Source organism: Syngnathus floridae, chromosome 19, assembly GCF_059516105.1.
Source record: "Syngnathus floridae isolate MCC-2025c chromosome 19, RoL_Sflo_1.0, whole genome shotgun sequence".
NCBI classification, from domain to species: Eukaryota; Metazoa; Chordata; class Actinopteri; order Syngnathiformes; family Syngnathidae; genus Syngnathus; species Syngnathus floridae.
The window spans coordinates 33,397-47,629 of NC_142431.1; the positions used below are offsets into that span (position 1 = coordinate 33,397).

At 54.8% G+C, this 14,233-nt stretch overlaps 3 protein-coding genes across 7 annotated transcripts; 1 reads left to right on the forward strand and 2 right to left on the reverse strand.

Moving 5' to 3' along the window:
• Positions 1-91: 91 nt before the first annotated feature.
• Positions 92-5,136, reverse strand: vta1 (vesicle (multivesicular body) trafficking 1). Of its 2 annotated transcripts, XM_088361957.1 has the most exons (8): positions 4,688-4,925; positions 3,463-3,557; positions 2,244-2,371; positions 2,098-2,173; positions 1,337-1,451; positions 1,000-1,197; positions 865-936; positions 92-628 (listed from the first exon to the last, which is right to left on the reverse strand). In XM_088361957.1, the coding sequence occupies exons 1-8, from the start codon at positions 4,776-4,778 to the stop codon at positions 483-485; spliced, it is 921 nt and encodes a 306-aa protein (XP_088218083.1). In that variant the 5' UTR covers positions 4,779-4,925; the 3' UTR covers positions 92-482. The 2 variants fall into 2 exon arrangements, with proteins under 2 accessions (XP_088218083.1, XP_088218082.1); XM_088361956.1 differs by having other exon boundaries at positions 865-1,197; positions 4,688-5,136.
• Positions 5,137-5,946: 810 nt separating this feature from the next.
• On the reverse strand, positions 5,947-9,364 carry gje1a (gap junction protein epsilon 1a). 3 transcript variants are annotated; one of them, XM_088361970.1, is made up of 4 exons: positions 9,080-9,364; positions 7,939-8,121; positions 7,674-7,871; positions 5,947-7,440 (listed from the first exon to the last, which is right to left on the reverse strand). In XM_088361970.1, exons 2-4 carry the CDS (start codon positions 8,062-8,064, stop codon positions 7,243-7,245), a joined length of 522 nt encoding a protein of 173 aa, XP_088218096.1. In that variant the 5' UTR covers positions 8,065-8,121; positions 9,080-9,364; the 3' UTR covers positions 5,947-7,242. The 3 variants fall into 3 exon arrangements, with proteins under 3 accessions (XP_088218096.1, XP_088218094.1, XP_088218095.1); XM_088361968.1 differs by having other exon boundaries at positions 9,076-9,364; XM_088361969.1 differs by having other exon boundaries at positions 8,964-9,108.
• Positions 9,365-9,823: 459 nt separating this feature from the next.
• Positions 9,824-13,818, forward strand: nmbr (neuromedin B receptor). 2 transcript variants are annotated; one of them, XM_088361944.1, is made up of 5 exons: positions 9,824-10,460; positions 11,480-11,621; positions 12,133-12,348; positions 13,146-13,384; positions 13,497-13,818. In XM_088361944.1, exons 1-5 carry the CDS (start codon positions 10,054-10,056, stop codon positions 13,645-13,647), a joined length of 1,155 nt encoding a protein of 384 aa, XP_088218070.1. In that variant the 5' UTR covers positions 9,824-10,053; the 3' UTR covers positions 13,648-13,818. The 2 variants fall into 2 exon arrangements, with proteins under 2 accessions (XP_088218070.1, XP_088218071.1); XM_088361945.1 differs by having other exon boundaries at positions 13,257-13,384.
• The last annotated feature ends 415 nt before the right edge of the window (positions 13,819-14,233 follow it).

The window sequence follows — 14,233 nt, forward strand, 5'->3', positions numbered from 1 at the left end:
TCATTTGCAGTGGCCACTGAAAGCCAAGCAAGGTGGGGGCCATCGCGCCTTTTTCCATGTACAAACAAACAAATGGCCGACGACAAACGCAAACCGCTCAAGTGGATTTATTTGGAACATCTGCAAAGGAAAGCAAAGGAAACAAATTACGCCGGCAAGTTGTTAGCTTGTAAGAGGGAGAAGAAGTGTAGCCAGTGCGGTTGCTAACGTCACACTCGGGTGTTGACAAACAAGAGCAGCGCTCGCGCAGCGCCCCCTGCGGGCAGGAAGCTCCACGTGCCGGCCGGCGGTCGCCTCCTCAGCACGTTCCGTAATAGGGATGGAGACTTAGAGCGGGCGCACACAGGCGGCCGTTGTTGAGCTGCCGTCTCCATCCAAGCTACTGGCGGCCAGCCGGCGTGCGTGCGTGTGTGCATGTGCGTGTGCGTGCAGAGCTGATGAGATGGTGCAGATTGACGCAGCCAGACGGACGGACAAAGGAGTCATTCTTTTCCAGTGGTGAGCAGTTTGAGGGCCTTCTGGAGGTTGTGGACAGCCGTGGGCACGTCCTCGTACTGGAGGGCACTGCCGGCGTACTTGCAGTACTTCTGGGCCTTGGTGAAGTCCTCGGCCGAGAGACGGACGTCACCTAGGGGGAGGGGAAGAGGTTGCCACTCGGGTCCGGGCTGAATGAAAGGGGAGGCATCGGGCGGGCGGCGCCAGTCGCCCGTGTCGACACGACGGCTCGGCCTTCAGCGAGAGCGTTGCGTGCACCGCTGATTTGTTGATGAGCAGCATCGACCTGGCTCGCACGCGCGTGTTACGTGTCCTCTCTGTTTCAAGTATGTCGCTACACTGCGGGCACTTTGACAGGCGTTTGCTGACCTTGCTGCTGGCCCGTGGGGAGGTCGGCGGCGTGCGCGGTGGTCCTGGGCGTCGGCACCGGCTTGACGGCGTCTGTCGAGTCGCATGACACGCGTGAGCGACCGTCCGACCCTTCGCTGAGGTGGGCGTGGCTACCTGCCGGCGTGTTGGCGGGGGCGTGTGCGCCGGGGGGGACGTGGACATTGCCGAAGTTGGAGGGGGGTGCCGACGGTCCCGATTCGGAGCCCGCCGTGAAGCCGATGCCCGGTGCCGCGGCCCCGCCCGCGTCCTCAGAGGAGGCTCGGAAGGAGCCGCCCTGCGAGAAGGCGTGACCCGAGAAACCTTCATCGCCATCTGGAGCGCGCCGCGCATCAAAAATGGGGATAAGAGAGAAGATAAAGAAGTACACGCGTTGCCCTTCGGCGAAGAGTGCCGCACGAGGGATAGCAAGAGAGCGAGTGATCCGGTGAGCGTGCCGACGGCGATGGCGCACCCGCTTCCTGGTCCAGATCCATGCCGGTGGGGCCGGCTTCGGGCGTCTCGCCGTTCTTCAGGCAGTTGTGGATGTATGCGGCCTTCCAGCGGGCGTACTTCCTGTGCTGGATGTTCTGGGTAGTCAGTCCGTGGGAAAAAAGAATCACACATCACTGTCCATGTTAGCAATGTGGCTATACTTTACGTATTTGCTAATTCCACGCTAGAGGCTGACTCCTGTTACGCAAACCAAGAGAGTCTGAGGTCAAGAAAACAGACAAAAGCTCCATCGTTGCCCGATTGAGACGCCTTCCCGCCCTACGTCATGTAAAAGAAACAAACACAAGTGGGAGTCATACACACTGTGGTGGATGGGAAGTTTTTTTGGTGTTTGTTTTACAGAGTGCTCAGTCAACTTTTAATAAGGTTCTAACACGCCGGGTGCAACGTTTGGAACGGTGCCAGAATGTCGGCTACGAGCAAGGTCGCCGCGCGGGCGTGTGGCGAGTCCACGGAACGGCCCGGTGCTGCTGTGAGGAGATAAGCCACACTCGGATGTTTTTTCAGGGTCGGACTGAGGAACAATAGCGGCTCGCTGGTGCCGAGGCGTGTTCTGAACTTTAGTTCTGTTGAACTAATAATCGCTGAAACAACGCGCGCTTTTTCCTGTGGAGCGCTAGCAGAAAAGAGCAAAGGTGACCGACCGACCGACCGACCGACTTGTATGTCGCACGCACACGAGTGAGTAACAAAGACAAGCGCCGCGTGAGTAGGGCTCACCTCGTCTGACAACTCTCCGAAGACGGAGAGGACGTCCAGCAGCAGACTGGCCGTGTAGAAGGACTTGATCATGTTCCTGTGCGCAGCAACATTTAATGACGTCACAACATGCTCAACGTTGTGAATTCAAAGTTACTCAAACTTACTTGTGGAATCGTCCCGCTCTGTCCTCGTTGTCGGCGTACAGGAACATCTTGAGGGCGTAGTTCTCAATGTGGGCGTTGCCCACCACCTCCTGAGTGATGGAGTCGTTGTCGCTCAACTCCATCTTCATCTGCCACAAAAGGTCACAGTGGCGGTGAAGGCACGAGTGACCTTTTACACTGACTTCCTGTTTGCGGCCAGTGCGGTTAGCGGAACACGCCTCAAGTTTGCCCTCAAGCAAACTTTGTGAAGCAGGTGGGGGGACCCTGAATACAACCACTGTCCTCTCACCTGCACGCGCAGGTGCCTGCGGAAGGCGCAGCATAAAGGAAAGACTGTGTCTCGGGTTTCGCTCAAAGAAGAGCGCCGTTGATTGACCAGGCTGTAGCGCACCAGACGGACCCTCACGTTTCACACCTCTGGACACTGTGGCGCCTTTTCCCTCGTGGCAAAAGGGGGGAGGGAGGATGGGGTCTTCTGCTGCACGCAGCCTGGCACTAATTAAGCGTCCTTTCACACTTTGGACATTGGCGTCAACTGTCTGTGATGTCAGCACATTGAGCGTCCGCCCACGTGTGACAAGTGGACCTGAAGACACAGCTGATGATCATTACTGCCAAACACACTCTGGAATCATTACACTTGCCAGCACGACACCCACATCCGCTACTTTCATGCTTTCATGTCCCGGAGCAAGGAAAGCGCCGCCGAGCTCCACGGCGTCAAGTCGTCTCTGCGTCATCGAGACGCCTCCGGTAATCACACATCCCCCCTCTTTTTGTCACCGTTTTTACTTTGACTTTGGTAAAGAACCAGAGTTAGTAGTTTGAGCAATGTTTTCTTTGCGGTCTAAACTTTCACGTAAAAGTGAAGCAGGCGCTTTTGCCACCGCAGATGACATCAGACTACGTGTTGCTGCCGGGCTCCGCCCCCTTCCTGTCCCAACAGGCCCCCAAAAATCAATCTCGCTTTCTGGCGCTTCTTCGCATAGGCTCGGGCGCATCCATCAGGTGAAGCGCCGACGTGGAATTGACTCCGAATGTGCGCAATTGTGCGCGTCGCTTCTTTTATCTTCACGGCTTCTATTTTAGAAAAGTGAAGATGAAAGAAACTTCGATATGCATTTTTTAGCTTTGACTTTGGAAAATACAAAATGACATAGGCGGACTTTTACGTCGGCGTGTACTGGCAGAAGGACTGAGGGGAACGGACGAGACTCACCGACTCAAGCTGGTCCATGAGCTTGACGAGGAACTTGCGGCACTCGGGAGTTTTGCTGTCCAGCTTCATTCCTGTCTGCATGGCGTACAGGCGGCCTGTCCGCGGCCCAAAGAGAAAAGAGTTGTTGCAAATGTTGCAGAAACAAGCGAGCGTACTTTGGACGGACAGACACGGACTGCACTGCACGCTGTCATTGTATTAGTAAATGCTTGATACATCTCTAAATTTTGCTTGCAAGTCAAAGCGAGAAATTGATGACTCGCATCTCGGAAACCGACGCTTTGTCCCAGCGAGCTGGAGCGCATTCCTCAAGACTGACGTCACCGGCGTGACGTACCCGTCTATCGGGTTTCTTTGGGCACGGCGAGGCAGCTCTATTCGGAGAGCGCGTTAGGTGCGCCGCGTGACGACCGAAGGTTAGGTTACGTACGTTTACCCTATTGAAATGGTTATTAGGCCGTGGCTGGCGACTCGCCACCTAGCGTTAGTTATTCTGCCGCGTATTGTACCGCGAGCGACGGTGAAAGTCAGCCAACTCTTGCCGTGACGGTGTTGGCCCAGAAGGCGCTACTCTGTTCCTTTTCGTCACACTTTCAAAATCTATTTCTGCATACGTTACCTTGCACGCTTATCCTCACGACATACTTTATAAACTTTCTGGCAGCCAGTCGTGTGTCGTAAACGAGCCCATTTATTTCATGTGTTTAACAATTGAGCAGTTATGCAGCTGAACAATTTTGACCAAATAAATGAATCCGCAAAATGATTAGGGAGCCACAAATCTAAAAGGTTGTGGTGAAGGTAAGGAGGTCAAATTACTCATCTAAAAAAATAGGGTGGATTCGAGTCAAGAAGGGCTTCGGAGTTTAACGCGTTTAAATGGTTAGGATACAAAGTGACACAAAGCTAAGGTCAGGTTAAGACTAGGAAACACAAAGTTACTGGACTGACGTTTCCCCAAACAACCACAGCTGGAATCGGTTGCCCCGCGACCACTTCAGGGTACAGTCAACCCGGCTCAGCCGGGTTCGGCTCAGGCACACCGGCAACCCAAAATGAAGTTGGGAACAAGGAAACAGACGATAATGCAGGAGACGACGATGATAAAGCATATCACTTGCAGTCTCGCTGTGGGGTTAGAGTTAGTTGGTGCTGTGAACGAGTCGGGCAAAGAAAAGTTAGCGCTTAAACGGAGCTAGTGGTAGCCTAGCCACCGCACACTCACAGTAGTAAGCCACCACAGGGTCGCGCTTCTCGTGTTCTTGGGCGGTCCGCAGGTGGTGCTGGACTGCTTTGAGCTGGGCCGGTGCCGCCATGGTATTCGCAAACGAAAACTACACGGTCGAGTGGGTCGTCTCGTTCGTCTTGTTGTTGTTGTTGCTGCTGCTGCTGCTGCTGCTGTTGATGGTTGGACCGCGGCAGCTGCGACACCTCGCTGCACTTGTTCTTGTTTCGTTTTCCGGCGGGAGGAACCAGCTTTAGGGTGCATTACCGCCACCTACTGTGTTGGAGTGTAAACGACAGGCGCGTCAATTTTGTTCGTCGGAACTTTACCTGTTTGTATTCTTCAAATTAGACATCTAAAAAGAATATTGTTTTCGTTTGGTGCGGTTCCTCTTCAGACATTTTGTACATTTTGCAAGTCAAGTATACACATCCACGCTTGTGCTCCCATTGGACAGCAATGACCAGGGCAGAGCGGCACACAGAGCACAGACCCGGAAATGAAGGAAAACATACGAGTGCCACGCGCTGCGTTCCTGCTCTTTGAAAGAGCGGCCACGACGTAGCTCATAAACGTAGCCGCTACGTTTAGCCACAGATGAGCACAGATGCGTTGCCACTGTCAGTCAGCACCAACATGGACCTCTGCCTCCGCTTGAGGCGACCTGACCGGCATTACTCGATGTGCAATAACTATTATTTACTTCCTGTACTTTCCTATTTCATGTTTATATAAATAGCCATATTGTACATACCGTAAATAAGATTCTTTCACTTGTATTCATTACGGTCCCTTTATACTTCTTAATTTTTATGTTTATTTTTGGGGATTTCTTTTTTCTACATTCTCACTGCACTGGAAAAGGAGAAGCTGTCCAATGTCGTTGTACAATTGCATTGTAAAATGACAACAAAGGGCATTCTATTCTAGTTTTAAATAGAACTAATGTACCGACTCTGTTGCAGCCAAGGAAATAGCGCCACCTGTCGTCATAGCTCCGAATAAATCTCGGAACCGCTCACAAAAACAACTCATTTCAAATTGTTTGGAACGAATGCTACCACTGCGTAATATACTCAAATATTCCATGAATATAGATGTTTGCTATGGTAAATATTGGTAGGGACTATTTTGTATTGTCCAAATATGTCCCTACCAGCCCGATCTGTGGTGCACACGGTCCTTCAGGACTTGAATAAGTATCAATGGTGAAGTTAAGCAGTTATTACCATCAAGCAAGTGACAAAGACTAAAAGAAGTCCAATATGAAAAATTCGGATTTATTTGAAATGTATGAATCAGTCACTCATTCCACACGTCTATAGATGATTCACAATGAACTGAAATAAATTAGGAACATATTGAAGCTGCTGGGCTAACAGGCAGCTACATGAGCAAGTTGAAGCTATTCGCCGTTGAGCACGTCAAAGGTATCAGTTGCGTTAGCACCTCGATCGTATCGACTCAGTCGCTGAGGTAGTAGTCGCCGCGTTCGGGTGACTGGATCATGCGACGCGAGGCCGGCCATCTCCTGGGTAGAGTGTCGGCTGATGAGCGGCTAGCGATGCCCCGAGTAGGGGATGACGTGGGTGAAGCCAGAATGAAGATGTACGTACAGCAGCCGCCAGCGACACAAACGTGCGTGCGTGCGTGCCGCACGCACGCAGGCACACACGCAAAACGACCGCAAAGAATCGCTACTAGCTTAGCGCCAGACGGGTTAGAGTCAGGGTTTTTGGGAACCCGCGACTCATCATCACGGATTGGGATCGTTTCAACCCGAAGCGTGCCGCTTTAAATGCGAGTTTGTTTGGAGCGCCGCAGGGTGAACAATGTCACAATGTGGCGGTTTGGCTGAGCAGCAAGCAAATCCTACCAGCATCCGCTTACATGCGCAAGGAAACAACAGCGGCGCCTTGGAGAGCATACAAAGTGATCGATCTGCTTTTGTCTGCTGATGCGAGTTTGTACCTGAGATGAAAGACAGATGAAACCTTCACAACCAAAAGTTGGATGGATGTCTGATGAAGGAAATAAAAGTCAAGCGTTGACATTGACAAGAAGTAAATGTGCGCCAAAGGGTCGCAAACACTCAATGTTGTTCAATGGAATACATAAGCTCAGACGAGTCCGCGATTCCACTTCAACTGAATCTTTTCCCACAGATACGACCAGTCAATTGTGATTTGAACGTAAACAACGATTGGGGACAAAAACTATCTGAAAGTACACAAAGCCTTTCTGTCAAACTTGAAATACTGGAGAGTCATCACAGTCCTTTTGGGTGGGGGGGCTTCCTAGCTACAAGTGTCTTTCTGTCAATGTGGGAAAGGTCGCGATGGGCTGGAGACGGCCACCCACTCGCACGCACGCACACACACAGGTACCTGTGGTCCGGAGCCAAGAAGCTTCTCGAGGGATGAACGGGCGTCCCGTCGTCAAAGTACGCCACGCGTTCCTTTTGTCCTCCCGCTTGTCCCGTGGGGTGAGCTCCCTCGGGCAAAGACGGACTATTTCTCACTTGCCCGGCCCGAGAGAAACGACGGCGGTTGCTGTCAGTGGTTGTTGAGATAGCCCAGTCGTCTGCAGAGGATCTCAAAGATCTCGGCCACGCACAGGAGGATGGTGATGACGGTGAAGGTGTACATGGCGCTCAAGAAGATGGTTTTCTCAAAATGTTCGGGCACCATGCACTTGGTCACGTTGAAGGTCTTCTCCAACGCACTGGCATCGCACATGTAGAGCGGGTGGACCTGAGGCACACACACAAAGGATGCCGCTCAGGTTGGATTTCGCTGCGAGCCTCGCCACCCTCCGATGCTCAAGGCCTGGCAATTTGAGACAAAAGCGCCGCCGCTTTGCACAAAGGAACTCGGCGCCCATTCCACGTCCATCGTCGGCCATCCGGGTCACGGCGATCCACTGAGGTTTACGACCTGGGTGACTGAAAGCGGAGCAAAAACTCACTGTGGCGCTTTTTTCACACCTGGAAGCCAAAGAGATGACTCTGAAGCCAGAAGGCGATGACCTCCAAAATGATGCGCAAGAGAACGGAGATGATGTAGAAGACGGTGTAGACGGGTCGCTCCAGGATCTCCTCCTGGTCGATGTTCTTGCAGGCGGCGTAGAGGTGGAACACGGCCCCCGGAACCAACACGGTGACCAGCTGCAAAGCCCAGAACACCTGCCAGGCGGTCGCATTGTCATTTCTGTCCAGCGGATTTGCGCCCACGTCAGCCCGTCTTCGGTACCTGAGGCGTTATGGGTCTGAACTGGTTGTAGCAGTAGAGGTTGAGTTCCCTGCGATCCGGGTCACAGCTGAAGTGCAGTGCTTCATTTCCGTACACGGCGAAGCCCAGAACTCCCAGGAAGAACATCCGCACCGAGCCGAAGAACAAGGTGTGGAACTGGCCGATCACCGTCGGAGGCCTGAGCTGGAAGGTACAAGCGCAGGCGTCGACAGACGGACGGACGAACGGACGAGAAGAGCGGACAGACGGGGGTGCCCGGCCGGACGGCCGGACGCGTGAATGTTTCGTTGGTTGGCCCTCAGCTGAAAGCTTTTCAGCGTGCCACACAGAGCCTCCTCCCTCCATCAAACAACCTCCTCCTGAGCCCGGTTTCACTGTTTTGCTTTGGGTCTGCCCTCGCTCCCCCTCCCCCTCCCCCTTAAGTCTCACTCCACGGCCGGCCTACCCCTTACAGATGTCGTCGGTGTGACTTACGCAGCCCTCGTAGAAGTTCTTGATGTAGTTTAAGGACATGTTTGGGCCGTTGGTCTGCGTCCGGGGCACTTGTGGGCCCACGTGGCAGCGGGCGCACAACCGCCCTCTGCCTACCCGTCCCCATGCAAAGCCCGTGTCAATGCATATTTGGGGGCCTTTTATCTGCATCAATTGACTCGCTCAGTGGACACAGTAGGGTCAACAATGGCCCCGCGGGCTGGCTGCTCCCTGCATTCTAATCCCCACAGGACTCTGTCAGCGAAAAACTCAACCTCCAACGCTCACCACAAACATGCGACAAAGACACAACGCGGGCCTCTTTGGGCCCGGGCAACGTCTTCCCGGGGCTCCCCCGACCGGCCGGCCGCCTGGCCGGCCTCCCGTCCGTTCGTCCTGCGCTCGCACGCAACACACGTCAACGCTCAAATTGGCGCCATCCAGTCGAGCTCGAGGCTGGCGCCCCTGACGAGGCGAGGCGACGCGACGCGACCGGCCGGCCGGCGGAACGGTGAGAGGAAAAACACAAAAGTCAGAAAGCGACGACAACACACCCTGCACTGCAAATACTTCTGGAAGAGCATTGACGAAGCCGCCAAACAACGAGGTCCCGCCGAAGCAAAGCAACACTACGCTTAGCGGCAAAGAAAAGTCAAGTCCACACACCAACCGTAATCCTGGCGGCGTGTTGTTCATCCCCCCCTCTTTTTTCCACTCGCAGGTCCCAAACGCATGCCGGTCCGGGGCGCCGTGGAGCCCGGGGTCAAGTTGAGGTGCCACGTCCGGCCCACTTCCCGCCGGCCCTTTCACAATCGCGCGGAGAGCCGTTCGCTGCCGGCGGCCCCGACCGAGCCGCCCCCCCCCCTCTGCCAAAGGACGGACGGGCGCGTCCCTGCGCAAACGAGCCCCGCTACAAGTCACGCCGACCTTGGCGGAGCGGGCCCTGTCTCCCGTTTAAAGCTCTTATTGTGACGCTCCGAAACCGCGGCTTCCTGCGCGTGTTGACCCAGCTCCGGTAATTGACAAAGCCTTTTGGTGTGGTCATGTGACCCCGGTCGGTGATGGACAAACACTCAGGAAGAGGAAGCTGGGGGGGGGGGGGGGGGTGAAACGCGTTTGGGACTCAGGGATGGGAATATGAGCCAGGGCCGCTCTGCTGCGTCTTACAAATCAAATTAAAGGTTCGGGGTGGGCCAGAGAGGGAATAGGCTTCTATTCATTCTTGCACTGCATGGGAAAAATAAAAAATCCAATTTGGTTCCACCGGATTGGCTTAATCTGAACATGTGCATGCGCCGATCCTGTGTGTAATTGTCTTTCCATTTTATCTTGACGACTGTGACGAGGTTCGCAATGAATCGACTAAATGGGATGAGAAGACTGAGCAGGGGTTATAGCTGAAGAAGGCGCGCAAAAAGACAACGTTGAGCAGAGAACGGAAAATCTGCGAATTAAGCATGCTTCCTTCTCTCGCTCTGGTGTGCGCGCGCGCGCTCGCCTGCGCGCACGCCACAGACATAAAAGGAACCTTCGTCGGGACGCGCCTACCAGTTGCGCGTTCTTCTCATTCGGCACGAGGCTGAACCAAGTTCCTCCGCACTTTTACGCGCGCATCTTTACGCACCTGCACTTGATCCAGTCGCGATGGCCGACGAGTTTCTGTCACAGTTGGAAGCCGGGAACTCGAGCGATGATCCTGCCGACGGCGCCGGGGGCGAGGGCTGGGCGTCCTCGGACGGCGCATATGCGGCCGTGCGCGGCGTCATGACCTCTGCGTACACGCTGATCGTGCTGGTGGGCGTGCTGGGCAATGTGACGCTGGTGAAGATCTTCGTGAGCACCAGCGCCATGAGAAGCGTGCCCAACATCTTCATCAGCAGCCTGGCGGCGGGAGACCTGCTGCTGCTCGTCACCTGCGTGCCTGTCGACGCCCTCCGCTTCTTCTCCGAGGAGTGGATCCTCGGCGAGGTCGCCTGCAAGCTCCTGCCGGCCGTGCAGCTCACCTCGGTCGGCGTGTCCGTCTTCACGCTCACTGCGCTCAGCGCTGACAGGTAAGTGCGTGCGGCTGGGCGTGGGGGCTCTCGTCGATCACTTGTCCTCATCAGCTCAGGATCCTCATCATCATCTCCTCGACTTCTTTCATTATCTGCACCGTCATTTCATGGAAATGAAAGAGACTATCGACATGTATTGTTTATTCGGACAGACATACATGAGCTAACACAAACAGACATGCCCCGCCCCCCCTCCCCACACACACACACACACGACAGTAACTAAAGGGGTCTACTAAAGGCCGCGTCAGTCATTGTTATGCAATTTGAGCCAAGTTAAAAGTGTGAGCACTGCCGCTCTTTGAAGACGTCTTGGCAAAGTTTGGCAAAACTACTCGCGTTTCCTCATTCTGCAAAGCGCTGCGGCGGCAGATACGTCTCCTCTGCAGTGACAATGCGTTCGAGGAAAGAAAGCAGCGATCGTCTTCTCCGTGTCCTCATCGGGCCGTCGTAATCATCTTGTTGCCGTTGACGCACCGGTAATTGCGCTGCGTCGAGTGTCAATGGCGCGCTCTCCCAGAAGAAAGGGCAACCTGCGGCGCAAGATGAGATGTTATTTCCTGACGACCACGTGATCCCATCCCTCCGGCGGAAAGGCCGACGATGCGTGCGGCCGACACACACGCCCGTAATTAAGCTCCTAATGGGGCAAACGCTGACGCCCTCCGAGCGAACGAGCGGGAGGGGGAACAACCAGAGAGCGAGCAGAAAAAGGCGTGACGAAGACCACGAGTGACACATGGAACGACGGGAGCACCATCACCTCAGGCGGAGAAGCGCGTGACAAATACGTCGTCAGCGTGCACCTACGCGAAACGTCGGAGTGAAAGTTACTACATGAACTTGAAAAGCCAACGACATACTTACACGCTTGAGTGCAGCGGCATTATTATTATGATTATTTTCTTAAAGAGGGTGTGAAAAATGTGAGACACGCAAGGCAAGCTAGCGTATTGACGCACCGGCGTCGGTTTGGGCACACCGGCGACCGACCCCGGCGCACGTGTGCGTGGTAGGTACAAGGCCATCGTGAAGCCCATGGACATCCAGGCGTCCGGCGCCGTTTTGCGGACCTGCGCCAAAGCCGCCGCCATCTGGCTGCTGTCCGTCCTGCTCGCCGTACCCGAGGCCATCTTTTCCCAGGTGGTATCCATGCAGGTAAGGCGTGGCGTGGTGTGGTGTGGTGTGGCGCCTGTGCTAATGCCGCCGTGACGGGAGCTGAGGTGCATTTGATGTCATTTATCATTTGGGTTCTGCGATGGGAATTTGCTCTTTGTTCCGTTTGCTGTCGCTCGCTTCCTTTTGCGCTCGTCTTTGGCTGGTTCAAATTTTTGAGCTGCCGGATGCTGACGAACAAAAAAGCGGGCATGCCGGAGCAGAACGGGTAAGACTTGAAAGGAGTTGCTCTTTTTTTCCTCACTCGATCGGGGACCCGCTCAGTGACGGACGGTCTCTTACCTTGGTCCCTTCCTTCTGTCGCCTCCGTTGTCTTCCTCAATCCCTCCACGCTTTCTGTCATCGGAGGAACTCCAATCAGTTTGAGATTTCCAACGAAGTGATGAGCAGAGAAGGCGGCCGGCGACGGGAAAAGTCAAGCAGGAGCAATAGCTGCGACCAAAATGCAACACGCAAGTCATGTTTTGCAGTTGTTCTTTGTGCGCTCTCTCAGGGTCAGAGGGGCCCCGAGAACGCCAGCTTCCTCAACTGCGTGCCGTACCCTCTGTCTGAGCAGACGCATCCCAAGGTCCACGCCGTCATGCTCTTCCTGGTCTACTTCCTGTTCCCGCTGAGCATCATTTCCGTGTACTACTACCATATTGCGCGCACGCTGGTGCGCAGCGCGCGGGACATGCCCGGCGAGGTCAGCGAGCACACCAAGACACAGGTCAGACTCCGCCCACTCCCCCGTGTGCATGCGTGCGTCCGTGCGTGCGTGCGCATGAGATGCTGCGTCCTCATCCCCCGCACAGAAGGGAGGCGTCGTCGTCGTCGCCGCCGCCCTCTCACTAGCGACACTCGCAGCTCGCCTCGGGCGCCTCTGACTCGCGCCTAAAAGCAAAGGCACACGTACAAGTCGACGCGGTCAGTCCCGTGTTGGCGACAATGACGAGGAGCGGCGTACGTTGTGCCAGCCACTTGAGGAATATTGATGATAGGGCGACCTTTTGCAGGCAGGCGTCTCATCTTTTTATTCCTTCAACTCAAATGTCATCTTGGGAGGTGGCAAGTGGAGAGCACCTAGTCCACTCAATCACAGTAGGACACCTGCACAGACATGTCAAACGTACATGAGGCAAAACAAGCCAAGCCTGAAACGGTCGCTTGAACCGGCCCGGCCTAACTTTGAGCCCCTTCCCTGCCCAATACTCGTGCGGTTTCAGGTGCGCCCAACAAAGTGAGCGGCCCCCATTCTGACATAACGCGACCTTTCTGGCATGGAGACATGAAATGGAACCATGAAGAAGGTCAAATAAAAGATCATGAATGAACGGTGGGAGACGAAGAAGGGAAAGGAGTTGAGATATTGTCAGACCGGGGGACCAACGAGGAGGAGCGGCAGTAAAAAAAACAATTCAAAGAGGTCAATTAGTGGCCAAACGGCAGCGACGTCACGCCTGCTCGCCGCCTCTACCCACGCTAAACCGGCAGCTGACGCCATGCTCGCTCGCCCCCCTCCGGCAGATGGAGACGAGGAAGCGGCTGGCAAAGATCGTACTGGTCTTCGTGGGCTTGTTTGCGCTGTGTTGGCTCCCCAACCACGTGCTCTACCTGTACCGCTCCTTCCGCTACCAGCAGATGGACCTGTCGCTAGCGCACCTGGTGCTAACGCTGCTAGCTCGCATCCTCAGCTTCTCGTCATCCTGCGTCAACCCCTTCGCACTCTACCTGCTGAGCGACAGCTTCCGCCGACACTTCAACAGGTTTGGACCGCTTGAAGAAAAAACAGCTCAAAATCAAACTATCGAAACGCTCAAAGAAGACGAATTTGCCGCCCTCTGACACGATGTGCGATTTTGTGTGTGTGTGTGTCAGTCAGCTGCGCTGCGGGGGCGGGGCAGGGGGCGGGGCAGTCGTGCGTCCCGACCGTCAGGCCAGCTACCTGTACAGCACGTCCCACGTCCGTCTGACCTCCGTCAAAAAGGCCGCGCCCACCGTCGTCATCGGCAGCAGGCAGGAAGCGTGACCGGCGAGCGGGATGAGGTCACGTGACGCTCGGACCAACCAGAGCATCGACGGAGAAGCTCTCAAATGGGATGAATTGCCTCGTCGGTTCCACTTGATGGCGGTGACCGCACTGCGCCGGTCTGTGGCTGCTGATATCACTGTGTCGTCTCAGTCCTAATAAAAGAGCACAAAGTTAGGATGAATGTGTGAGCATGTGCTAAAATAAGCCATATTAAATGCAACCTCCGTCCGTCTGCGCAGAAGAAAGAGACGACGCCACTCGTGCACTGGAGGGAGGGAGGCAGGCAGAGAACGCAACTTTGATTTGCTCCGGGTGAGGCTGACCTTGTTATCTGTGGCAAGCCAGAAAATAGAAAACAAAGCAGACACTTGCATACTCACGAGCACAAAGAAGCTTTCTTGGAGCGAATGCGTTTCACTGGAAAAACACACTCATGTGCTCGTGTTGGGTTAGTGCAGTGCTTCTCAAATAGTGGGGCGCGCCCCCCTGGGGGCGGTGCGTTACCAAGCGGGGCGCGTGTGACACCAGGGAACATGCTTTTCTTTGGGCTGTACTAGATTAAAGGCTAATTAGACATCCACTG

Bases quoted from the DNA above. Each gene is read 5' to 3' on its own strand.
- vta1 (XM_088361956.1), bottom strand. From the start codon at position 4,778: ATGGCGGCACCGGCCCAGCTCAAAGCAGTCCAGCACCACCTGCGGACC. The intron at 1,452-2,097 runs GTGAGCCCTACT...CTGACTACCCAG, and splicing joins TCGGAGAGTTGTCAGACGAG to AACATCCAGCACAGGAAGTA. The intron at 629-864 runs GTCAGCAAACGC...CCCTCCCCCTAG, and splicing joins CCCCACGGGCCAGCAGCAAG to GTGACGTCCGTCTCTCGGCC.
- gje1a (XM_088361968.1), bottom strand. From the start codon at position 9,105: ATGAACAACACGCCGCCAGGATTACGGTTG. The intron at 8,122-9,075 runs GTGTGTGGACTT...TGTACCTTCCAG, and splicing joins CGCCGCCAGGATTACGGTTG to CTCAGGCCTCCGACGGTGAT. The intron at 7,441-7,673 runs GTGTGAAAAAAG...TGTGTGCCTCAG, and splicing joins GTCATCTCTTTGGCTTCCAG to GTCCACCCGCTCTACATGTG.
- nmbr (XM_088361944.1), top strand. From the start codon at position 10,054: ATGGCCGACGAGTTTCTGTCACAGTTGGAAGCCGGGAACTCGAGCGAT. The intron at 11,622-12,132 runs GTAAGGCGTGGC...GCGCTCTCTCAG, and splicing joins CCCAGGTGGTATCCATGCAG to GGTCAGAGGGGCCCCGAGAA. The intron at 13,385-13,496 runs GTTTGGACCGCT...TGTGTGTGTCAG, and splicing joins TTCCGCCGACACTTCAACAG to TCAGCTGCGCTGCGGGGGCG.